Raw genomic sequence first — 26,289 nt, 5'->3', positions numbered from 1 at the left:
ATGTTATGTAGCTTTATTACTGTTTAAAGAAAGAAATATGTTTCTCTTTGTTTATTGTATTTCTGTGTCTCTGCTATGCACCAGTTCACAAAGGCACACTCCTTATATATGTGATGTGTGATGTTAACACTGTACTTGCCAGAAAAGTTTTTTCTACCAACTTTATTACATTGTATTTTTTTTTTCAATCAGGGATGCTCTGCAGCTGCCATGAGCCACTAGATGGCGGTTTTGACTAGCATGGATACAGATACCTCCACTGGGCATGCGCACTTGAATTCCGCGTAAATTTTGTCAGGCTGAAAACAGTTGATTTATATTTTTTAAGTGAAAGGTTAGTTTTAGAGTTGGAGTAGGCGTTGGCGTTGGCTAATGTAATTTATTGTAATTATATGGCGAGATTTTGCCGCACTTCCGGCCGAAACTGTATCCCTACAACCCTAGAAGGCCTGTGGCTGTGCCTTTTAAAGGAAGTTACGACCACGGATATTACGTATACGGAAATGCTTGCGATTACTGTCATGTGACGAACGCGCATAAACAAGCTGAGAACTATTCAATCAAGCAACATTAAAGGTAATACTGTCACGTTTTAATATTTACGTTTTCTATAAATACGTTTCTTGTTAAAAACAACTATTAGATGACGTAAGCCCGTCACTACTGTACATTAATGTATAAAATGTCATTAGCTACCTAGAATTTGCTGCCAATAAGATTTTGCCATTCTGTTATATCGTCTCATTTTCTTATCGTCTTTTTTGCTTTGGGTGCAGCAGGAGAATCACTCAATCCATTCTCATAAATATGGCAGATGTGAGTACAGTGTACATTTTCCCTAACGCTTGAAGTCTTGCTGTATATTCTGTGGATTATGTTACCTGACATTATGTTTGTTTCTGTTACAGAATCTGAGGAGTTTTCTGTATAAACAACTACCAAGGTAAACCGATTCAACAACTATTATGACTAACAAAGATATTATAATGCATTGTCAAAGGTAATGAATGAATAATATTGTTTATTTATTTTCTCAGTGTTGAAGGGCTCCATGCGATAGTAATAACAGATAGAGATGGGGTTCCTGTAATCAAAGGTAAACGCCTCAGTTTAGTCATTTGGTTTACATGTTTGTAGTCTGTACACTATCTGAAATCTTGGTTGTGCTACACCTTTAGTTGCCAATGACAATGCACCTGAATACGCACTGCGGCCGACTTTCCTATCTACCTTTGCTTTGGCCACTGACCAGGGCAGCAAGCTGGGCTTGTCTAAAAATAAGAGCATCATTTGCTACTATAACACATATCAGGTACTGTATCTACAGTCCACTTTTGACTGGTTACTTGTAAAATGCATCGTTGTAATGTTTTTTATCCATTTCCTGGCAGATTGTACAGTTCAACCGATTACCCTTAGTGATAAGTTTCATCGCAAGTAGTAATGCCAACACAGGTGAGCCAAAGTAACTTTGGTTGGGAGAAAATATAGTAGATTGATCAATACTAATATGTCTTATTTTGTATTTTTAGGTTTGATCTTCAGTCTTGAGAAGGAGCTTGTTCCCTTGATAGAAGAATTAAGGCAGGTGGTGGAAGTAGCTTAGAAACGTCTCAACTACGGTGTTTCTAGGTCATATATAATGTGAGCTGTATGTTTGTATTGAATTTTGTGTTGGATTTTGTCTTGATGCTGTATGTCTCTTTTGAATGTAACCTATTCCTCGTGTCTCCTTATTAATAAATATGTCCAAGGCTTTGGTTTAGAAAACATATATTTTATTCACTGTCCATCATACATTTTCACAGAAGGTGCTCTTTAATAGGAAGATGGGTACGGTGTTCACATTCCTAAACAACACAAGAGTATTCACTTACTGTCAGTTCAAACATTACATAAAAAATAACTCCTCCTTTCTCAAATGTCCTAATAGTTTGTTTTCAGGGAATGAAAAATGCACTGTAATATTTTAAAATGATTAAATACTGTGTTGTCAAAGTTGACAAGCAATTAATACTTTTTATCGGTTAAATATTTGCAAAACCCAGTGACAAACATAAAGGGTGACTCATTTCTGGCAAAAAAATAAACATCACAAAATATGGAGATACCAGTTTTCAAAAGGACAGCATCGATATGTACATATATTTGGAAACACACACACAGTTTTGAGGCACATTTATGCTACATTTTCAGTTTGGTTTGCAGAACACAGGTAAAAAAACAAAGTCTACTTTAAATTATAGTTCTTATGTCGGTAGTGTACTATCTTCAGATATTCGCTGGACTTGATTTTTCTATATACACAAGCTTTATTGCATGGCTTAGTTGTTGTAATACTTTAATTCTTCATGTTGACCGTCATCGACCTTTCTTTATCTGTGACTGCAAATGTAGGACAGTCACCATTAGAGATAAGGTTAACAAAAGACAAATATGATCAGTCACAAAAGATGTTTAATTCCTACCCAGAAACAATTGCATTAGAAGAAGGAAATAATGTACAGGTTTTAGAAGTTCCTCTTACCAGTTTCCATCGTAGTATCTTTATCCATTCATCTGCCTCAGCACCTGATTTTGCACACAGATAAAATGTCCTCTCAGGGAACACCATACTATCAGACACACAGAAATGAAAGAGTTCAGTGAAATATTTTTAATAACAAGTTTAAATAGAAAGTGTTTAAATAGGTGTTCGCGGTGAGTAAAATTCTGAAATTAAGCATGGTGCGGAATATGTGGGTAGGAGGAAGTTCAGACTTCTGCTTTATTAAGCTCACTTACATGTGAGAAATGATGTTAAATGTCCACAGTTAGAATAAATTATTATAATGAGCTTTTAAGGCTAACTCCAATTACAACTAATGCTGTTAAATTATTTTTTTCAATGTTATACTTTGAGAAATGTCTTGCTGTATCACCCCACTGTAAAACTAAATACAAAGGACTTTTCTAAGCAATCATGTTCTCTCCAACTCAAAGATATTGGCCCGGTTTCATAGACAAGGCTTAGCCCTGTCCAGGACTATTCCTTAGTTCATTTAGGCTTTTAAAGTCGCTTTTAATAAACAGTGTCTTTGAAAAAAACATAACTGATGTGCATCTTGAAACAAAACAATGGCACTGACATATTTTAAGGTATGTCAGGGCAAGTCATTTTCAGTTGAGAGCTCAAAATTCATTTGAATCTGGAACTAGTTTTAAGCCTGGTCTGTGATACCGGGGCATTGTGTATTTTGTGCTCAACAGTTCAAGCCACCTAGATATGATAGCTTATTTTTAAATAGTTATTGTCCCAACTACAGAAGTTTCAGATGTAATAATAGTAGGGCAATGTAGTATGGCACAACACATAGGTTAACCCAACAGTTCAGTGTAATTTACCATAGAAATTTTTACATTTGGCCCAACAATGGATTCAAAATTACCCAGCGTTTTTAGACTATGGTTTTATTCTTTCCTATTTCAACAACTGTTTTTATGTGCAGTAAAACGGAATAATTTTATAATATCTTCACTAAACACATTTTGATCCAGAATGAAATAAGGAATATTATGCAACATTTTCTCTGCAACTTTTTTTAATAAAACATGACAAACATACAGACAATGTTCAAAATAAGGAAGTAACGGTAAAAGGCACAATGTGGAGCTCCATTATAGCCACCAAGGCTAATTCACACCGATCCAACAAATGCCAACAAGCACCTACATTCTAAATTCTCATTGACACTGATTCAATTTTCACTGATTCAATCGTTCACGTTTGTTGGCTCAGTGCGAATAAGCCATAATATAAAAGTCTTACCAGAAGCAGTTGACCCTCTCCTGACTGTAGTCGAACTGAACCGCTGAGCACTCTGTCAGATCAAGTGTTTTAATTGGCTCAACAAACTAAACAAACAATATTTTTCTTTTGTTAGACCAATAATACATTTTAGTTATTGACTGAGGCTGACTGCACAATACACACTTACCATTTTGTCCTTGAAATATTTTAGTTCATGTCTATGCAATGTGAACCATCTCTGCTTCCAGTTCTACTCAGAAAACAAATAAAAAGAGATATTATCAGCCAACATTGCTTAACATAGGTCTGGGTTTGCTCTTGTTTAACCCATTATCTGGATTTGGAATTTAACACAAACATTAGTTTGACTATAAATGGGTCTAATGCGTGTAATGAGCAAACAATCATATGATGCATACCTTTATGATGGTACCTTGTTTTACCAGATAACCCTCCTTAGTTCCAAGCTGTAAAAAAACAGTTTCATGCTATGATTCAGTCACAGCTCATGCTGTTAAGACATCTAGCACTTTTCTACCATCAGGATGAATAGTTCTCGCTGTAAAACTGTGCCATTCTGTGCCCAGCTGGCACTGTTAATTTATTTTTGGTAAAGAAAGTCAAGATAATAAAGTCTTTTTGCACTAGTCAATCGTATCAACTTTAATTGACCTCTCCCATAATATTAACAAACAATTAACCGATCTCTATGTCATTACTGGCATTGAAGTAGCCTACACGGCTACCATACTGAGAGATCCATGCCATGCTAAACTGGAACTTTTCAGTCCAGTTGTAAATGTTAAAAGACACTCAATATGTTCAAGTATCAACATATAAAAGCTGATCGACTTACTGATGGAGCATTAGGCACCAAGTCATTTTCATGCCGCCCCGTCTGCATGGCCGAATGAACACATACAGTCTCATATATAGACGGCTCCTCCACCTGCCGTGGGTATGGGAACCGTAGGACGATGAGATTTCCTTACAAGAGTGAGACAGGAATCAAGGTCACTATAAAAAGTGAGTTTGTGAACTGTGTGAAGGGAAAAACACTTACCTGTCTCGCTGCCTAGCAGGGGCTGATTGGCCATATGACTGGTGAAATCCTGTAGAGTGGAAAATTCATTGAAGCCAAAAGAATATCTGCCATACTGCCGCCGGACGTTGAAGTGCTTCACCGAATCCTTTGCCCTTAACATGTCAAGGAAAGTCAGGAAATGAAGTCGTTATAAGCAGGTTTTCCCCTCCTGTCAATTAAATCCGCTCAAAACACAAAGACTAAATTTAGATCTTTTTAGATTTAGATGTCTCTCCACTGCCAGCAACTGCAGGTCAAATATCTTAAAGGAGAAAAGTTATCTGGACTATAAAAAACAGATTCACATAATACATTAAGGATGAAACATGACTGCAATGGATCCTCTCTCGTTTTTAAAACAAAAAACTGTTTCAAACGTGAGTAAATCTGTTAGTATTTGTGTAAGAGAAAAGTTTTGTTGGACTGCTAACACAAATATAAAAAAAGCAATAAGGCTTCAAGGTCATGTTTAATTGTAAATATAGGCCAGACTGACGTGGTTGCAGGTTGCGGCTACCAACAGGCTGTAGTTGTGATTATATTCACACTTTTAAAAAAGAAAGGGGAACTGAAATGTTGTAAGCAGCACCAAAGAATCACAAAACAGTGACACACAAAATGGGGGAATAAGGAAAAAGCATACAGTAAAGCGCAATGATAAAAGAATATGTAGTGTATAATATGCGCAGAGAGTTTTAAACATATAGATATTAAAGTGATTCTTAGCATGTAACTACTATAATATTTAAGGATTTATGTCCGGAGGACGTCTCACCGGACAGACAGTGCGAAGCATTCAGGTCCCCGGTTGCTGTTTCTGAGCAAAAAACTCCCATCAACCCCATTTGAAAGCAGAAGAGCTTCAGCTGCATGCCGGGACAAATCATAATGGTACCAGCTACAAAGATCAACAAAGAAAACAGGGGACTTGAGTACTAGATACACATGCAGTGACTGTGAGCCGACTCATTAAAATGTCACAAATTAAACATTTCTCGTTTGACTGATATCTCTTAAATCAGGATATAACATCAACGCTTTAAAAGAGAGTAGGTCTAATGATAAAATCAGAAACATACTTAACAAGTTTAATTCTGAGAGTGCCACATTCAGTGATAAGCAAACCACTAAGGTTTCAGGCACAGCGCCTCTTTTCTCTTTTATTTCTGTTTAAGTGCAGTGACCTGGATGTGGTAGTATGGTGACACCATTTTTCAAATGTTTGTTCTGGCAATGTCATATAGGTCATAAAAGATAAAGAAACAAAATAGCTTCATAAATATTTGATCTTTTTATTTTGGGGTATACAATTGTGATTTTTTGTAAACATTGAACCCCAAGAAGCCATTGCGTTCAGTATATATTCCAGTCTGGTTTATAGGATCACTCTTTTACATTCACGCTTTTTACTTTGTAGCCTCTTTTTGTTTTGCTGTTCCAAATGTCGCAATAGTTAAAAGACTGATATCAGCTCTATAAAAAAAAACATTTGAATAACAATTGCAAAGATTTTAAACCAAAAGCTGAACACATACAATTCACAATGTACAGATAGGCTTAGGATAATCTTTCTATCTAGTTGGTGTCGTAAATAAATAAAATAAGGCAAAAATTGATTGAAGCTTTAAATAAAACTGTTCAATAATGATCTACCAAAACTTATTTAAATGAATATGCCCTGTATAAAATTAAATTGAATTCAAAGATGCTTATGGCGCTTGTCACAATCCATTGTAAATGTAAGATTTGTTTATACAGTAATTCTTTCCAGTCCACTTAACTCAGTATTTCCTCATACCCAAGAACAGGCTAAGCAGGTGTGCAAACACATGACACAACCTAAGCTTGTTCATTCCTCTATGTGTTTTTTTCTTATTTTCATGACTGATCATAAATGTTGTAGCCTATACGATGACATGAGTAATTACGAATTATTATTAATACCAAAAAACGTTTAAATGTTACTTAAACAAAAGGCAAAAGGAGATCATGGGGAACACATACCTTAAGACACCGTTTACTATGACGACGGCATTGTTATTTATTGGGTAACAGTTAGATCAGAGTAACAGGTTATATTCACCTGACGGACTCGAGCTCGTCCACGTCTTCCCCGCAGCTGCGTGTTGAACTGCAGACGCTCATCTCTTCACTCGGTCACGGCAAATATTCACTGTAGTAATCCGATCACGACTGATCTCTGTTCAGACTCAACTAACTAACAGTTACTTTGCTGTCTTTGCCTTATAATCGAAAGCACGTTTAGCACAGGGGAAGTCCAACAGGACCGCCCACATGCCATTTATTTAGAGAACCAATGAGTTCAGTGAATAACATAACATGTAATATCAGAAAGTTTAGTTAGGGACATTTAAAACTTTATAGTAGCAGTCAGTCTTTAATCTATCTATGTTGTTGTTAAGACACTGAATAATATTCACAGAAACTCATCTCAGAACAAATCGTCGATTCATTTAAGTTTTTTGTTGTTGTCAAAATTACGTTTTTCACATATTTTGTGACAGTTTAGGCCTAAACAATGAGATGGTTTTCTTTATTACATTTTTGAGACTTTTTTAGAAAGAAAGAAAAGTTAAATGGAATGCTCAAAAATTGAGGTTCACATTTCAAAACTGCTAAAATTGTATTAAAATGGATTTAATACAAATTATAAACAATATATATAAACAATAATTTAGTTTTGCACACAATTAAAAGTAAATTGTTCTCATTTATTAACAGTTATTCATAGTTGTTTTTTACAGTGTAGACAATCCAATGCGACAAAATGTTTCTCCAATTCACACATTACTAGAAATACATATGTGCACTTAATTGTATTTATACACAATGAATAAGTTTGAGTGTTTTATTTTAAATTTCTCGATGTCTATCAAGAGATGTAAAATAACATGTTCATAAACTATAAATACTATACAAGTTAAGTATGCATCGCTCTTGTTTATCCATTCACATTTTCGAATCAAGCATTCATTTCTGCAATAAAAATAACATATAAAAAGTAATAAAATACTGGTGATCCACCTGGAATGCATGTTTCCTTACACAATATACACAAACATTTTGCTTTGTTTCATTCCTGAGCAGGGAAAATTAACTTTGACATACCAAGATGCTTTCACAATAAGAACAAAGCTGTCAATGATCAATAAAACAAGAATATAGGTTACCAGATGAACAAAAACACAAAAGGATGTGCAAATGTGCTTTTTTATTCCAGCTGGTAACTGGAGTTACTCAAAATAGTACTGAAATAAAAAAAACATTTCGCCATTTATTTGCCCTCACGTCATTCAAAACCTGTATATTATGACAAAAACATATTGTGAGAAATGTCTCTATAACGGAAGTCAATTAGGTCCTGTGTTGTTTGGTTACAAAAATTCTTCAAAATATCTTCTTTTGCGTTCTGCAGAAGAAGGCCATTCAGGTTTGGAATGACATGAGCGTGAAGACATGATAACACTATTTTTGGGTGAAATATCCTTTAAAAGTCAGTCAGGTGATATCTGTTCATTAAATGCTATAAGCATTGTAGTAACTTATAATCATTCCTGATCTATGACAATTCATAAACTGTCTTAACCACCAAATAAATTTGTGCAAGATTACGGTTTTCTCTTAAAAGAGAAAAAGCATGCAACTTCTACAATAATGGTCGGGCAATTGCTTGACAAAGCTGCCGGAATATCTCGGTCTCAAAAAACAAAAACTGTATTCTATATTGCAAAACAGCCAAAATATATTGGCATAGACTAACAGCATCCTGACTCACGATTCATCCTCACAACTACTCAGATCTCTTCAAACACATGATGTGCACTGATCTGTCTTCAGGTGTTGGAGTTCATGTGTAATTCAAAAAGCCACAGGCACAGCCTGAGACATGTGAAGTGTAAACAACTCTCTGCGTCTCTTGCAGCAGGGAGACAGTGCTGGACCACTCAGATCAACTGGAAGTCTATTCCATCATCCACGAAAAGAACGAATTTGCACTGCAATTCATGTATCGGCGCTACCTCCCGCACAGACAGAGTCCAGGCACGTCACTGTAAAAACACTCTCATTGGGCAGAGAAAATCCAGATCTGTGATCTGATTGGTCAGAGTTCCTGCCGGTCATTAAAGTGCAGGAATATACAGTCATTAGTTTTACTAATGACTGTTTATATAGTTAAAGGTGGCCACTCTGTAATTGTTCACGAGACGACAGCGCCTTCTTCTGTGATACAATCTGTTAAACTAGGCACTTCGGCATTCACACTGAGGTTTACAGGGATGTTTCTTGTGGACCGTTTCCCAGCGGCCCTGCTCTCCTTCCACTGCTTTACGCTAGAGCAGTATTCCATTGGAGGGAGTCTCTCTATTTTCTGTGCTTTTACCAGGTCATAAGGACAGGTGCTGTTAAAAATGACACGGAGCAGAATCCTGTGAAAGAACAACACAGTGAGTGAGACAAAAAGGCTAAAAATAACATCAAATATGTGCCTGCAGGTATACTGCCTAGCATCTTAAGTAAGATGTTCTATCGAGACAGTTCTTTTTTCAGAAGCCTGACATCAGCATGTTGCTAAGCTACCAGATGAACCGTATAGACTATTGCAATTGGTAAGTGGGTTGCACTTTGTTTTATAGTATCTGCTAACCCAATAAATTTGGCTTAGGTAAAGGGCTGCTAGCTATTAATTTACACATCAATTCATTTATGTACATGTAGAACAGAACTGAAAATTAAAATGAAACTGGTGAGTGAATGAATAAATATGTGTGTTTGTACCTAGGCAGCAGTGCCAGGACTGTGGTAAGTGCACACACAAAATAGTAGGGTGCCTCTGACATCATTTTAGTCTCGATGCCGAAAGGGTTTGTTGGAGAATTGCATGTCACACATGTAACGCTGAACACTAATACGAAGACATAATAGAACAGGGCACTGAAGAGCAGCAATGCACCATGTAGCCATGTCTGCAAAGAAAAAGAAAAAAGAAGTTTTGCACACAATTTTATTTAGCCACTTATTATACACATTGAGTTTTTAAACAACAAAGTGAATGACAAATTTGGACTCTAAATGACTGGCTCACCAGTGTGCGGCTCTCTATGACCTGATGCAGGAGGATAATGAGGAGGGCGGAGCCATTGATTGGAGAACCAAAGGAGAGTACTCCAATATCACTTCCGGCATACGCCTTAGATAACAAACAAAAGATAATGTGATCATTTACACTGTGTACATACATTACCCTGTAGATTCATTACAACAATACAGTATTACAGGAATACATTGAAAATGATTAGGGATTTCAAGCAGGAGCATGAAACTTAAAGGAGGAGTACAAAATGGGAAAAGCTAAATAAGTGACTTCCACCATCCACTGGTTGGACAAACAGACTAGAGCCTATATTGCTACCTTAAAAAAAAAAGCATTGTTTTGATAGCAACTGTGCGTTTACATGTATTTACACCAGGCTGAAGAATGTAGGTTTTCTCCAGGATTATTTTGGCCAATATATTTCGGCCATGATTGCTCACTGACCTTTGAAACATATATAAATAAATAAATAAATAGTCTGTTTCACTTGAATTCAACTGAGGAACAAATAAAAAAGCTTCCCTGCAACGTAGATTCTTGCCAAAAGAAATGCTGCACAACAACCCTTTCACCTCAATTTTCACCGGAAGCCAAAATTGTCAATATAACGATGAATTACTATCCATTGCACAGCTCTAAGATAAAGTCTTTTTTAAATAAACAATGCACACTTTACCTTTAAAGGAATTTGGAACTTTCCGTTCTAAGGCACACCCAAATGTCATTTGTAAACGATGCAAATCGCTCAATTCAAATAAGAACCCTTTACAAACAATCATTAAAAACTAAAACATGAGAATAACTTACGAAGTAAGGTATGAAGAAGCACACTAGGCTCTGGTAAAACGCATCAAGCATGGTCAGCCAGAATGTTGAGGGAAGATAGGCCTGAAACGTCAAGTTTTTTTCAAACGAATCACAAACAAGCCATACACGTCTTAACATTTTACAATACAACAGAATAGTGTAGGAGAAATGTAACCCACCTGAGACTTCTGTCCAGATTTGTACAGATCAGGCAGGTCGAGGAGCGTCTCTGCGGAGACGTCTTTGTCCAACACCCCGTAGACGAGTGGAGGGACGGAGGTGAAGAGCAGGTTAAAGAAGATGAGAACCCATGAATTGGTCATGGTGCTGCCGGAGAACCCACAGAAAAACTGGTACCAGAACAACAGGTTGACGTACATCTAAACGGACACCAGAAACAAAATGGTAAGAAGGGCACAGGATCCACAGCGCATACATTCTGACCTGTGCTTATGAAACTCACCACATTCTTGTAGAAGAAATAGAGGATCATGTTAGCCAAGCGTGAATAGCACCAATGACCGTGAACCAAAATCAGCTTTCTTAGGTACTTAAATCTTGAGATGGCAAAGTCACTGGACATCACCGCCTATAGTAGAAAAAGCAGGTTAGATTTTATGAACAATAAGGTCTCAGTAAGAAGTCTTTTAGTAACTAGTTAAACTGCTTAGCTTGGAACATGAAACAAACAGAATAGTAGTTCAGTGTCTGTCCACATACCTGCATGCCCTCCTGGCCCGAGATGCCAATGCCAACGTCTGCCATCTGAATCATACTAACGTCATTAGCTCCATCACCTGAGAACGAGAACCACGCATTTGATTTTCACAAAGCCTCCATAACACTCTACATGGACAGCTTCATTCACCAGAAGCCAATCAGATCTTGTCTACTGACCTATAGCCAGGGTCATGACTTTGAGTTGGTCTCGGACCAGCCGTACCACTTGGCTCTTCTGCAGGGGGGTGGATCTGCAGCATATGACAGATCGACAGCAGCATGTGAGCTCCAGGAAAGCCTCCTGTAGTTCATTTTGCAGAGCAAACTCCAGCGTGCGGCCATCAATGACCATCACAAAGTCAGAGGTGCTTCTATCATCCTCAGACATGTCATGACTAGACGTTCCTCCTTTGGTGAAGTGCTTGATCTCACACTGTAGCTCGTAAAGTCGAGCCTTACATGCCTCCTGAAAGGGGAAACACAGGGAAAGTTCAGTTGTGTATATTTTACGGAAATTAGATTGTTGAACAGATTAGAATACTGTCTTTGTTTTTGAGCTTCCACTTCCATAATGTTCTGTTGCTTTATGCATTTTCTTAAAGGAATAGTTCACACAAATTACTTGTTTTAGTTGCGCATACATTTTTCAGTTGCGCATAATTCATTTATTGATTGAATTTTTTTATATTAAAATGACAAATGTTTCATTTAATTTAGACAACTCCAGTAAATCTTCGTCTTCCGAACCAAAACAATAGGCTATAGGGTAGGGAATAAGAAAAATATTAACATTTTAGTTTATTTACCAAACCTAAAGCCATAAGAAGTATATTGTAATACAATCTGCTTTGGCAACATGTCATTAAAATCAAATCTCATTGGTTCTTTTGTGTCTCTTGACGAAAAGACATACGACAACTAGTCAAAAGTTTTTTTTTTAATATGAAATTTTAATTCCTTTAACCCTGAAGAAGTTTTACGATTTTGAAAGAAAGAAAAAAGACAACGTAAAAAGTGAAGTTTAAACAATGTGACAATAACACTATTAATATCACAAGCAGGATTTATGATCAGGTCACCTGCATATAGACTGTTTCATCTTGAAAACATAAACAAGCGTTACTGCGTATACGCACTTTTGTACAAATGAATATTAACATAAATGAAATTAAATCCAATTTCATATATTAATAAACTCTAGCTAAACACGAACCGGAAGTAAACTGGGGGTCAGGCACGAGTGCGCCCGATGAAACGGTCTATACTGTATAATGTGCACCATCCTCCAGTCCACATTACTAACATCAAAATTGATTTTTTTCAAAAGCTTTGCCAGGCTACATCAGATTACTGGAGATAACCTGAGTTGTGTGGCAAGAAATATGTACACCGGTGTGCAAACGGCCACTTATCTGGTTCACCAACTTTTCCTTCAGTCCCCCTCTACACACACACACACACACACACGTGTCCATACCTTACTGTCACAGTTGGCTGTCAGGAGCTGGTCTGTCGGTCTGAGGAGTTTACAAGCATTGGCAATATTAATAGCCGTCTCTTGTTTGTCTCCTGTAAGGACCCACACTTTAATTCCAGCCTCTTGCAGGGCCTCAATGGTCTCGGGCACCTCCTCTTGAAGACGGTCTACTATTCCTGTCGCCCCTGTGAGCCACAAAAACATATACGGTCCTACATTTTTATTAAATTTTTGCTTCAGTTCACAAGAAAAATGTGAGAGGTACTTGACTCTTCGAGTGCAAAACTCAAGGCCATAATAGATGCAAGTTGTTACAAGGGAATTGCTTAGATGCTTTGTTTGGTTTCAAAGGATGCTTTTGGTTGCTATGGTTTTCAGGGTGTTTATGAGGGTCCTTATATGTGTTATAAGAAATAATCTAAAAGTCTCACCCAACAATGTGAGATTAGTTTCTAGTCTCTCGGCAGACTCAAGCAGAAGCTCTTCTCTGTTTTCAATACTGGTCTCTGCATACTCGTGTCTCTTCAACCAGGCTTTGTATTCCTGCTCTTCTAACACCTTCAATCATACACAAACAATTACGTCACACAATTTCATTTATGACTCACATATACAGTTGAAAGAAAAAGTATGTGAACCCTTTGGGCTTACTTGGATTTCTTCATAAATTGGTCATAAAAAAAATTAACAACAAAGGAGAAACACAGTCTGCTTAAACTAATACCGCACAAACATGATAAGTTTTCATGTTTTTATTTAACACAACATGTAAACATTCATAGTGCAGGGTGGTAAAAGTATGTGAACCTTTGGGTTTAATAACTGGTTGACCATCCTTTGGCAGCAATAACCTCAACCAAACGTTTCCTATAGTTGCAGATCAGACCTGCACAACGGTCAGGAGAAATTTTGGACCATTCCTCTTTACAAAAGTGTTTCAGTTCAGCAATATTCTTGGGATGTCTGGTGTGAATCGCTCTCTTGAGATCATGCCACAGCATCTCAATCGGGTTGAGGTCAGAACTCTGACTGGGCCACTCCAGAAGGCGTATTTTCTTCTGTTGAAGCCATTCTGTTGTTGATTTACTTCTATGCTTTGGGTCGTTGTCCTGTTGCATCGTCCATCCGATGCGGACAGATGGTCTTAAGTTTTCCTGCAAAATGTCTTGATAAACTTTGGAATTCATTTTTCCATCGATGACAGTAATCCGTCCAGGGCCTGAGGCAGCAAAGCAGCCCCAAACCATGATGCCCCCTCGACCATATTTCACAGTTGGGATGAGGTTTTGATGTTTGTGTGCTGTGCCTTTTGTTCTCCACACATAGCGTTATGTGTTCTTTCCAAACAACTCAATTTTGGTTTCATCTGTCCACTGAATGTTTTGCCAGTAGTGCTGTGGAACATCCAGGTACTCTTTTGCAAACTTCAAACGTGCTGCAATGTTTTTTTGGACAGCAGTGGCTTCCTCCGTGGTGTCCTCCCATGAAGTCCATTCTTGTTTAATGTTTTCCTTATTGTAGATTTGTCAACAAAAATGTTAGCATGTGCCAGAGATTTCTGTAAGTGTTTAGCTGACACTCTAGGATTCTTCTTCACCTCATTGAGCATTCTGCGCTGTGCTCTTGCAGTCATCTTTACAGGACGACCACGCCTAGGGAGTGTAGCAACAGTGCTGAACTTTCTCCATTTGTAGACAATCTGTCTTACAGTGGACACATGGACATCAAGGCTTTTAGATATACTTTTGTAGCCCTTTCCAGCTTTATGTAAGTCAACAATTCTTGATCGTAGGTCTTCTGAGAGCTCTTTTGTGCGAGGCATGGTTCACATCAGACAACGCTTCTTCAGAACAGCAAACTCAAAACTGGTGTGTGTTTTTTATTGGACAGGCCAGCTTTAATCAACACATCCAATCTCATCACATTGATTGGACCCAAGGTTGGCTGACTCATGGCTCCAATTAGCTCTTGGAGAAGTCATTAGCCTAGGGTTTCACATACTTTTTCTACCCTGCACTATGAATGTTTACATGTTGTGTTCAATAAAAACATGAAAACGTATAATGTTTGTGCGGTATTGTTTAAGCAGACTGTGTTTCTCTGTTGTTGTGACTTAGATGAAGATCAGAACACATTTTATGACCAATTTATGAAGAAATCCAAGAAAGCCCAAAGGGTTCACATACTTTTTCTTTCAACTGTAAGTTCATGCATGTCAATGGATGCTATTCTCAGTTTGACAAACGGAATGCAGATGGAACATTTTCACGTTTCATTGTTTCAAAAAAGGAAGTGAGAAAGCCTAGCATACTTTTTTAGCAACACAGAGAGTGCGAAGTCCCTCTCTTGCGTATTGGTCCAGATGTCTCTGCGTCCGTTCCATAACCTCTCTAGAGAAACCATCTTTAGCTGCAACCCACATGAATACACAAAGCACACAGATGAACCGGGTTTATAGCTATTACAGTTCAACACTATCAGTGACTAAATATTATATATTAAATTTAGTTATAAGACAACCAGGCAATATTTGGAATTTAGGTTTAACTTTACGATAAGGTTGTATTTTGTTTACATCCTTTAATGCATTAGCTAACATGAAGTAACAATGAGCAATACTTTTACAGCATTTATTAGTCTTACAATAAATGAATAAATATGACTAATTTCGTTGGCAATTATTAACAGTAACAAAATTAATACATGCTGACAACTGTATAACTTTCTGTTCATTTTACGTAAAGCATTTATTAACGTCAAGAAATGTTTCCAAAATGAGATAAGTAGATTTTTCTAAAATCATATTTTTATTATGTTATCATGTTTTTATTGTTTTATTGTGTTATTTCGTAATTATTATGCCTTATATCGAAACAAATCCGACTGCAGTTAACTGGAAGCACAATAAAAAAACAGATTTTTGAATAAAACAGAGTTATCTCGTTTTGAAAACAAACTCTTCAAATACAACCTTATTGTAAAGTATTTTTGAATTTTCAGCATCATACAATAACTGTTACGCCCCGTTTAGCAACTAGCAGCGGTAGAGCATCGCGATTTCATTCATTTCAATTGAGAGCCAGCGACTTCTGGCGACACAAGCAACATGTGACTGTTGGCGACAGGAAGTGGGTGTGTCCAGTGACGGGAGTCAAGCATCAAAAGTTGAGAATTGTTCAACTTCATGCAAACAATGAATGACTTTAGTGAGCAACTACCAATAGGAGTAAAGCAGTGGAGCTCACGTCATCCATCTCTCGTCAGTTATTGGAGGGTTTGTTCAAATTGTTACTAGGACAACCAAAGCTAGGTATGCCTTCTAACCAGACAAGCGACACGCAGGAACTATGTCGCTGACTGTCTGAATGATTTAACATGTATTTGTATATATTAATTATTCATTACAACTAACTAAATTCATACCGTGTCTACACCGGACGGGGTTCGTCACGACAAAACACAATAGAACCTATTAAAACCTATTATAATTTCATATTTTGTCCACACTCGTCGCGTCCGGTGTAGACACGGTGTTAGTTTCACCAATTTTCTGTATGTTTCTCTCACTAACTGTTATTTTACTGGAATATATTGTTATATTAGCCATGTTTGTTTCTCAATAGTGGTATCAGCCATTAAATAACCCATAACCCACCACTTCTTAGGTAGACCAAAAGAGTCTTTAAAGCCCAACCCAAGGACAATGTAAATACAATGTAGACAGTATACTTTGGGCCTAAAGTAGCTTTTGATCATGACAATATCTAAGCAGAACGAATATGAAATACTCAATTGCACAAAAAAATAAAACAACAAAAGCATATTGCTAAAGCTAGCAAAACTGTAGCATAACCAGCTTTAATAAAACAAAGTTATGACATCACAAACCTCCTTCAGCCATCTCCATAATGACATTATCTGCTCCTTTAGTGTACACCATCACATTTCCTGTGAATGGATGACGGACAACCACAGACATCCTCTTGCGGGCAGAATGAAACGGTAGCACGTGCAGCAGTGGGATGGAGAGCGGTCCTGCACCTGGAACAGCCACCAAGACCTGCTCTGGAGACCGGCCCAGAAGAGTGCACCCATAAGCCTTTGCTGCTTGTACCAACGCTGCCTCATCCGGGCTCTCTGCCTCATATAGCAAATCATCTTCCTCCCCCTCATCATCATCTCATCGCTGTCAGTCTCATCATTAACTTTGGCTTGCTCCGCATCCTTCATATCACCACAAGCGCCACTGCGCAACAAGACTGGAGTAGAGGCGGTGGAGGGAGTATCTGATGGGGTGCAAGTGGGTGTGTTGGATAAGGGTCCGGTTGTGCAGGGCGTTTGTGAAGTGCTGTTGGGGGAGTACATTGCCGATCGACCACGGGTGAAGAGTTTTTTGGTCAGGCTGCTAGGGCTGTCTGTGTTTTGATTTGGTGAGTTGGGAAAGCGAGGTAGACTCAACTTCTGCAACAGAAGCTTCATGTCCTCTAGAGAGCGTAGGTGAGTGCGAACCACAGGCATCTGAACCTGATATTATATTCACAAAATTACAACAAAAACAATTATAGCTTTCATTGAAAGGCTAAAGTGAAGCAAGTGGACTAAAACGAATGCACATGACAAAGTGGAGGAGGGCCTGAGTTCATGTTTTAGCAGGATTAGCTGAATATCAGGAAAGCTTTGGCTCATACCACATGTCTCGGCTGGGTGGCCGAGGAAACCACCACAGTGTTACAGACGGCCAGCGCCAGAAAGAAGTCCAGAATGTGAGAGATTTCAGCAGCTTCATGGTGGACAGACGGATGCATGGGTGAACACAAGGTATCCAGCTTCCCCTTCAGCTGAGGGTCTGGAACAACTGCACACTCCTGAATCAAACATTAACACACACACACACACATATCGGAGACGATAAATACTCACTGAGGTGTGATAAAGTAAAATGAATGGGTGACTAATACAGAAAAGAGTATACATGCTAAATTTATAGAAGCTATGGGTCATTGGGTTCACATCTCACCATGGTGCCGCTAAAGGCTCCGAGTGTGCGTCTGCGGAGCGTGTCGACGACAGAGTCTGTGTCAGACTCTGCAGTGAGGGTTTTGAGAGAGACCGAACTTTGATTGCAGCTGAGAGATTTACAGCTCAGGGACTTCTTGCTGGAGCGCGATCTCAGCGTGTGAGAGCGATCTACATCACCACACCCCTGCTCCTCAAATTGCTCCAGAGAAATAGCTGAGGGAATGACAAACAAAACTTTCATAAGTCTATAAGTTATTAAGACACACCAAAATAAAATTAAGTGTGTTGCCTAAACAAACTCTAGTTAAAATGTATTCACAGATGGTAGATGTTATTTACTCAAAATGCAAATAGTGATATCCTAAGTTGTAAATGAGAATAACATTTTGGGTAAGGTATCCCTTTATAAATGGCACACCCTGAAATGGAAATTGGTAAGGGATGAATTCTTTTGGGTGGGAAACTGACCGTTCTCGCAGTGAGGGTACTCTGTTCCTGCCACAGTACAGCGACGGAACAGCATGCGGTTTTCTGTGAGGGTTCCTGTCTTGTCGGAGAAAAGATACTGAATCTGACCAAGATCTTCTGTGATGTTCAATGCTCTGCACTGGACTCCTGTGTCAAATCTCGGGTTATACAGATCTATATCATTTTGAATAAAATAAATCTGTCCCAGCTTCACAATCTCTATAGACACGTAGAGTGAGATGGGAATCAGCACCTGCAAAATAGAGGAAAAGGGGGAGTGAAGGAGCTATGAGTTGGCGTTTTAAACATATACATACAGTATACTGATCTATATACTATAACTACAGACTTTATGACCCTGGTCTCCCCTAGTATCACGGGTAAATTTGTAGCAATAGCCAACAAAACGTTGTATGGGTCAACATATTTTTTCCTTTTAAACCAGGATATTAGGATTATGTTCCATGAAGATATTTAGTCAATTTCTCACTGTAAATATATCAAAACCTTATTTTTTGGATGCAGCAAAACCACCAACAAAAATCACCGTAATCCCCAAACCGCTCTTTGGGAACTACACACTCAAGTTTGGTATCTATATAAAGAGTAGAATTTCCGCTTTCAGATTCATCTACTCTCCACAATGTCATCACAGCGTTTAGCCAATAGAGTATTTTGCACCCTCATATTATATCATGTGTAAATGTTTACAGTCACTAACCTGCAGAACAATAATCATTGTCCAGAACGTGTAAAAGGCAGCGAGTGCAGAGGGCGTGTTATCAGGGATCATGAAGATGGGATCCTTTAGTCCATTCAACCAAAGACCATTACCTGTAAATCACCAGCAAACCACATCAATCAATCAATCTTGAAATGTTAACACATTCATTACCTAAACTAGCAGCTATACATGAGAAATTGCATGAGAAATACCAAAGCCCTTTACATTTATATTTACAATGAGTCATTTAGCAGGCGCTTTTATCCAAAGTGACTTGCAGAGAGTTCAGGGAGCAATAAGCGATATTTCATATAGGAGCAATAATACAATAGGTGCTTATACCAAGTTACTAGTTTCAACAAAAGCAAGAACAATACCCGTTGAGAGAACGATAGAGGGTTCATTTTTTTAGTTTTCATTTGTTTGTCAAGTATTCACAGAAGAGATGGGTTTTAAGTAGTTTTTTGAATGTTGTGAGAGATGTGGTTGACCGGACTGAGGTAGAAAGAATGTTCCACCAGGAAGGAGTTGTGAAGGAAAATTAGTGTGAAAGCTATTTACTGCGCTGATACAGGCTTCAACAGGTAGCCAGTGGAGAGAGATGAAAAGGGGTGTCACATGAGCCCTTTTAGGCTTGGAAGATGAGGTGTGCTGCAGCGTTCTTCCCCAGGTGGAGTGGTTTGATATCCTTTGCAGGAAGACCAGCGAGGAGAGTAGTCCAACCTTGAGATTACCAGGGCCTGGACAAGGAGTTGTGCAGCACACTCAGTGAGATAGGGTCTAACCTTTCTAATGTTAAATAAAGCATATCGGCATGACCATGTTGTCTTTGCAATGTGATCACTGAAGGACAGCCGTTCATTAAATATGACTCCAAGGTTCCAGGCTGTTTGGGAAGGAGTGATTGTGGTATTGCCAAATTGGATGATGAGATCGCGTTGCACCGTGGGGTGTGCCGGAAATACAAGTGGTTCTTGGCAGGTTTCAGCTGGAGGTGATACTCTTTCATCCATGAGATGAAAAGGCAGGCTGTAATGCAAGCTGCTAAAGTGGTATCGTCTGGGTAAAATGAGATGTAAATTTGTCTGTCGTCAGCAAAACAGTGATAGGAGAAGCTCTGTGCCTGTATGATGGGTCTCCATCTGTCGTGTAGATGGAGAAAAGGAGAGGTCAAAACACTGATCCCTGAGTGATCCTTTGGGGAGAGGTAGGATTCGAACCAGCGGAGAAGAGAGTCTGAGATTGTATGTGATGACAAGGTTGCTAGCAGTATCTGGTGATTGACAGTGTCCATGGCTGCAGATAAGTCTAGCAGAATCAGGACCGAGGATTTAGATTCTGTCTTGGTTATCCGCAGTGCTTCTGGGGCCACTAGCAAAGCCGTCTCAGAGGAGAGGTTTGTCTTGAAGCCGGACTGCTTGTCATCCAGTAGCTTATTCTGGGATAGGTAGGAAGACACTTTATTTAAAACTACCCTTTCAAGTGTTTTCACAGAGAATGGAAGGAGATACACCTCTGTAGCTTTCAGTAGTAGGGGGGTCCAATGTGGGTTTCTTCAGTAGGGGCATGAGCTGGGCATGTTTGAATGTGGATAGAAAAGTGCCTGTGAGCAGGGAGATGTTTATGATGTGTGTGAGTCTGAAGGAGATGGGAGGGGATTGGGTCGATGGGACAGGTGGTGAGGTGGTTGGAGAGAAGTCTGGTGACTTCAGTGTCAGTAAGTGGTGGGAAAAAGGATAGTTCAGTGTTTGAAGTGAGGGTAGTGTGTACCGAGGTCTATGGTGCTGAGAACTGTTTGCTGATGGATGATGATGTCTTTAGGGAAAGTCCATATTTGGATCACTTCCGGAGAGTTATTTCATTCATACCACAACAAATTATATTTATGTGAAAAACTGTATCACAATTTCCTCGTAAGTAATACTAGTAGTACCATTTCAATCTCATGTTCATTTATATAGTCTTTCTTAATACTGACCTACAGCAGCAACAAAGCACATAAGCAGAAGTAAAGCCACACTCCACAGCACATCTACATTAAGCCTCCGCTCCAGTTTGCTTCGTTTGTAGCGCGGTCCACTGTTATTCTGCATCGCTTTTGTCTCATGACCTGCAAGCACATGCATTTAATTTATCTCCATCTGTTAGCTACATCATTCTGTGGTGAAGTTTATCTCAAAGAGCAGAAATGTGAAAGTGACCTGCATAGACCACGATGCCAATGACAGTCTCTGTGTTTCTCACTGTACAGCTCCTCAGCAGCAGATTTTCACTGTGCAGTCCAACGCGTATCTTACCAGGATGTTCCCTGTGTGGGTAAAATCAAACAAGTTACCTTTGAATTCAAAATAAAAAAGAGTCTCCGTGTGTTTATTATGTACAAAAGCAGCTACTTTACTCACATAAAGCCCCTGAAGCGTCTCAAATCATTATTGGGATTTTCACACTCGATGCGACTGCTGAAGCTTTCTGGAATGAATTCGGATCCCTAATGCAAACACATACGACATGCACATACAGACATTTTTATTTTCATTCTCAAACCTCAGATGTTATCTTTGTAAAATTTGAAAACACAGAGGACAGTGTATATTTCATTCAACAACTCCCTAAAAATGTTTTTAAAAGCTTTTAAATACTTAAAATATATATATATATTTTTAAATATTAGGAATTTACAGTTTTCTTGTGCTCATACCATTTGCCAATGGTGGTAAAGTTGACAGCCACTCACCTGTTGTGGCAGGTCACGGACCACCTGTCTCTGTTTCAGGTTTGTTTCCCCATCCAGATTGGCAGTCTCGATGTGACACACACCGTTAGGATCAGACGAGTGTAGCAGCACCATGTCAGCTGGTATGATTTCATTACAGCAGAGACGGACCAGGTCACCAACGCACACCTCTGCCCAGCTCCGCTCCACATAATGCTTCTGCTTCCTTCATAGACACAAATACATACAGAAACCTTTTTATATCCTCATTATATGCTTTTGTGTGCTCAAAATAAAATGAAGATAACCATAAAATATCCAGATGTTCGTAGAGACAACACACCAACAAATTTCTTAATGGATAGAGGTAACAGTGTGTTCACCATATTGATAGAATATTATATAGCACACACTATATTTACATTTATACAGCTGGCAGACACTTTCATACAGCTTTTATGCATTTACGCAGTGACACTTTACAATAAGGTTCCATTGGTTTAATGTCCAGTGTATGAAATTTAGCGGCATCTAGTGTTGAGGTTGCAAATTGCAACCAACGGCTCACTCCACCCCTCCCTTTTGAAGAACAATGGTGGCTGACACAGGACTAAGATGTCGTTACGTTTTGCTTCTGTGCCAAAGGAGATCACATATTTATAAAACTCGTTCCGTAGAACAGTTTGTCTGTTTAGGGCTACTGTAGAAACAACATTGTGAATTCCATGCAAGGGGACCCGCGGTGTTTGTAGATAGAAATAAATCATTCTGAGGTTATAAAAACATAACGCTATTTAGGTCAGGTCTTTATACACCTCTGATGTAATATATTGTATTGCATTTCTGTAAATAGATCCTCCAAAAATTACACACAGCACCTTGAACATCGCTTAAATCTAGTAACATGAACTAACAATGAACAATCCTTCTGCAAGGTTTCTTGAATGAAATCAAAGGTGGTGTCTGTCGGCATAACCTAACATAACCAAACGATGAATATTTAGTTTAAACTAAGATTAAGAAAAATCAATAAATGCAAGACAAGTTAAGCTGTTCAATGTTAGTTAATGTCCGCAAACACTTCAACTTATATTAACAATAAATCCTAAAGTGTCACCATTCAATACTTCCAACTTTGTTAGTTTCACCTACTAATCGCTGTTATCATACTAATAAAATCAGTATAGAGTAGACAGATGTTGTGTGTGGCTACACTGTCAGCTAATCTCTCAATAGCTAGGAGTCTGACAAAACCCATACAGCATTTTCTGACAAAATCTCTGTTGCTTCTACACAACCACCAAAAGAATGTGATGTCAAGTTAGTTACTGTATGTGTTTTATTATGAGATAACTTAACCCTTTGGATAGCACTAAAACCAGTCTTGCAAGTAATATTAGGAAGTATTTGCCATGCTGAAATCCCAATCTATTACAGAAAGCAAATAGACTCTTAGTAGAGGTAATATGCATTTCCCAGTGCTGCTTTGTTTATCCGTCTTTCGTTTGAATTGAGCCCAACACACGCACACATTCTAACATTACACTTGTATTGTTTCTCCTCAAGTCAACACCAACCAAGGTCTCAAAGTCAGAGTAATTAAGTAAACGCTGTGCATCACTCCCATGGCAACAGCTACACAACAGGAAAACTAATATGACCCCTGCGGCAAGACCATCACATGGGAGCTTTATTGAACACTGCAGAATTACCAACTTTACGGAGGCAAATGTTAGAGAATAAAAAAAGTGATACAGCTAACAAAACTAAACGAACACAGAAGGACTTCAAACACAGCCAACACATTTTTATACCTCTGTATGTTTTTGTCATCGATAGATAGCTAGAGTATCAAAGTGTTACAATTATACCTAAAAATCATTTTCATAATAAATACACTCAACAGTGTATTTACAAACAGTGCACCATGTCTGTTTGTGCAAGTGTATACAATAGACGTGACCGTGATTCAGGGAATTCAAAGCCCCTGTTGACAGAAGGCAAATAATATTATAGATCATAGTAAAAAGATACTGCAATTGTTTTCAGTCTCGCACAACTTCAAATGTGCACTTTCACCTGTGACCGAAATGATGTGACCCTGCCCGTCTCAAAATCCACTTATGAGCATCAAATTTGATTTCAAGCATTAACAGCAGGGACAGTTCACCCAAAATGAAAATTCTGTCATCATTGACTTAACCCTTAGGTTGTTTCAAACCTGCATAAATGTATTTGTTTTGCTAAACACTAAGAAAGATATTAGGAAGGATGTCTTTAACCAAACAGATCTCACCCCCATAAGAGTTATTTTCCCCTGTGCATGAGATCCCCGATGGGTGAGATCTGTTTGGTTACTGACATTCTTCCTAATATCTTTCTCTGTGTTCATCAGAGCAAAGAAATGTATACAGGTTATCATGTACAAAGTAAATGATGACAGGATTTTCATTTTTAGGTGAACTGTTCCTTTAATTTCACTACGATTTCAATCTTTGACATGCCTGTACACAGTCAATACCAAATATATCAAGGTTTTATTTTAACAAAATGTTCCTTACATTATGTAGGATGATTTTACAGAAAAAATCAGTTTATCAACGAAAAAAGTCCCAGTGAACTTTTCCGAGTGAAATGGTATTTATTTATATTTCTCTGCGATGTGATTGGATGTATAAAACAGCCATTGTATTTTGAAACGGAACTGGCAGCAGACTTGACAGCTGAATGGCGAGTTAACAGACGCTCCGCACAAGCCATCTAACCTACGTCGTTTAAGATGGATACTAATGACAGGGAGGAAGTGCATTTTTTATGGGGCACATAATTTTAAAAAGAGGATCACCCAGATTGATCATTTATTTACAATAAATGCTGCAATATTTCATGACAAAATAGGCATTGTAACTTTCACTGGGACTTGAATTTGCATTTTCACAGGTAGACTCACAATTATGAAACAGCATAAACCGGTTTTAGCAATCGGCTATGATTGGAACCTGAAATATGCAAAATCTGTTGTTTTTAACATGGCTATGTGTTGACACACCAGTCATATTTCTTCACGTGCCGTGATGAAGCAATACATTGTTCAGAGATCAAGCCAGTGTTGGAATTGGGAAAAAAAAACAAGAGTCAAATGTGCATTATAAAGAAATTTGTGGGCAGATCACCTCACAACTATCGATTAAATAATGCTTTTCTTACATGTTAAGAACAAAACTGTATGACTTGTGCAAAAACAAAACAAACAAATCATAAGCAATTGTTTTGCATGATGTATGACACCACGATTGTGCCATAATCCGCTGATAGCAGATATCAGCTGCTATTCGGGTTAAAGTACACATGCATCTATAGATGAGAGCTCGTGTCTACAAATGTATTTTAAATTCTCAAATGGTTTTCAGAAAATTTCATGGGTTTACCTGTCATACACATCACACAAGCGGTTATTGACCTTTTGGTCCGATCTCCTCCGTCGATGATCCTCCCAAAGGTCTTTGACAGCAGTTACACACATCACTAAAATAATAGGAATGATGGAGATCTCTGGCTGGAAGGCATTCACGACAGGCACAAAGTTCAACGCGCCCAAGAATAAGAAGTATACGTTGGCGAACCGATGGAGCTGCTCGAAAAGATTCTTGGGAATGAAAGACAGAAATGTGTATTTGGTCGTTCTGACCTTGTTTTTGCTGTACGACTTCTGCAATTCCATCGCCTCTTCATATTCGGTCCAACATGGGATGACAACCCTTCTCTTTTTTGGCTGATCTTTGAAAGTGCCACCTTGATCTGGGTCCGACACCGGAGTCATGACTGGACTGAATACAGATCATTCAGCTCCGGCAAAACAGCGTGTAAGAATATTCCAGCCAAATCAGGTTGTTTCTCTACCGCCAGCATATCCGACAGGTCCTACCATTCCTAGGTAAAATGCTCAATCACTGTCCTCCCTCCGTTCCTTTTCAAGACTTGACTTGCCAGATCAGACACCTGAGAAGTGTTTCTATCCAAAACCTGCTTCAACAGTAAAGTGTGTCTAAGAAACGTGAAATAATTTACAGCATGTGGACTGGCCGCTCCTCATCCAGGAAACACTCCTAGGCATCATAAACAAACTCATGTATAGTTTTTAATGACTCAAGAGGCGGTTTTTCAACTGAGAAGACAAAGCAGCTGGTAAATGAGCAACCAGTGACGTTAATGTGGGACAGAGGACACTCACCAGGTGCGGAGACTGTTGTTGTTATTAGTATTATAAAACATAATGGAGGACTACTCATAATTACCAGTATTACTTTCTGAACACTAACATTTAGCCGCACGCTGTAGATATGCGAAGATCATATTTTTCGTGCATGTTATGAT

The 26,289-nt window shown here is 38.5% G+C and overlaps 3 protein-coding genes across 4 annotated transcripts; 1 reads left to right on the top strand and 2 right to left on the bottom strand.

Moving 5' to 3' along the window:
* Positions 1–474: 474 nt before the first annotated feature.
* lamtor3 (late endosomal/lysosomal adaptor, MAPK and MTOR activator 3) lies at positions 475–1,772 on the top strand. 2 transcript variants are annotated; one of them, XM_056759985.1, is made up of 7 exons: positions 475–576; positions 777–816; positions 909–943; positions 1,038–1,096; positions 1,179–1,312; positions 1,392–1,455; positions 1,533–1,772. In XM_056759985.1, the coding sequence occupies exons 2-7, from the start codon at positions 808–810 to the stop codon at positions 1,604–1,606; spliced, it is 375 nt and encodes a 124-aa protein (XP_056615963.1). In that variant the 5' UTR covers positions 475–576; positions 777–807; the 3' UTR covers positions 1,607–1,772. The 2 variants fall into 2 exon arrangements, with proteins under 2 accessions (XP_056615963.1, XP_056615964.1); XM_056759986.1 differs by having other exon boundaries at positions 493–576; positions 780–816.
* Positions 1,773–1,909: 137 nt separating this feature from the next.
* On the bottom strand, positions 1,910–7,125 carry dapp1 (dual adaptor of phosphotyrosine and 3-phosphoinositides). Its single transcript, XM_056759984.1, has 9 exons — positions 6,958–7,125; positions 5,650–5,772; positions 4,854–4,987; positions 4,647–4,777; positions 4,210–4,257; positions 3,978–4,040; positions 3,809–3,894; positions 2,528–2,615; positions 1,910–2,385 (listed from the first exon to the last, which is right to left on the bottom strand). Exons 1-9 carry the CDS (start codon positions 7,017–7,019, stop codon positions 2,362–2,364), a joined length of 759 nt encoding a protein of 252 aa, XP_056615962.1. The 5' UTR covers positions 7,020–7,125; the 3' UTR covers positions 1,910–2,361.
* A 460-nt stretch (positions 7,126–7,585) lies between these two features.
* atp10d (ATPase phospholipid transporting 10D) lies at positions 7,586–26,060 on the bottom strand. Its single transcript, XM_056761414.1, is given in 22 exon segments — positions 7,586–9,322; positions 9,672–9,859; positions 9,979–10,083; positions 10,795–10,875; positions 10,974–11,174; positions 11,258–11,383; positions 11,515–11,591; positions 11,692–11,980; positions 12,992–13,176; positions 13,423–13,549; positions 15,303–15,400; positions 16,880–17,171; positions 17,174–17,515; positions 17,680–17,856; positions 18,009–18,223; positions 18,479–18,731; positions 19,200–19,312; positions 21,181–21,312; positions 21,404–21,510; positions 21,605–21,690; positions 21,937–22,141; positions 25,344–26,060. Coding segments are annotated over 22 exon segments (4,020 nt in total). The 5' UTR covers positions 25,736–26,060; the 3' UTR covers positions 7,586–9,093.
* Positions 26,061–26,289: the final 229 nt, after the last annotated feature.

Source organism: Triplophysa dalaica, chromosome 11 (assembly GCF_015846415.1).
Source record: "Triplophysa dalaica isolate WHDGS20190420 chromosome 11, ASM1584641v1, whole genome shotgun sequence".
Taxonomy (NCBI): Eukaryota; Metazoa; Chordata; class Actinopteri; order Cypriniformes; family Nemacheilidae; genus Triplophysa; species Triplophysa dalaica.
The sequence above is the reverse complement of the archived record's forward strand: the minus strand, read 5'-3'. Positions and strand labels throughout refer to the sequence as shown.

What these genes read in the sequence shown, in the direction of transcription:
- dapp1 (XM_056759984.1), bottom strand. Translation starts at nt 7,019, where the DNA reads ATGAGCGTCTGCAGTTCAACACGCAGCTGCGGGGAAGACGTGGACGAG. An exon ending in TGGTGCCTAATGCTCCATCA is followed by an intron (nt 4,258 to 4,646) that starts GTAAGTCGATCA and finishes GTTTTTTTACAG; the next exon opens with CTTGGAACTAAGGAGGGTTA. An exon ending in AGATACTACGATGGAAACTG is followed by an intron (nt 2,386 to 2,527) that starts GTAAGAGGAACT and finishes CTACATTTGCAG; the next exon opens with TCACAGATAAAGAAAGGTCG.
- lamtor3 (XM_056759985.1), top strand. An exon ending in TGGGGTTCCTGTAATCAAAG is followed by an intron (nt 1,097 to 1,178) that starts GTAAACGCCTCA and finishes CTACACCTTTAG; the next exon opens with TTGCCAATGACAATGCACCT. An exon ending in GCTACTATAACACATATCAG is followed by an intron (nt 1,313 to 1,391) that starts GTACTGTATCTA and finishes ATTTCCTGGCAG; the next exon opens with ATTGTACAGTTCAACCGATT.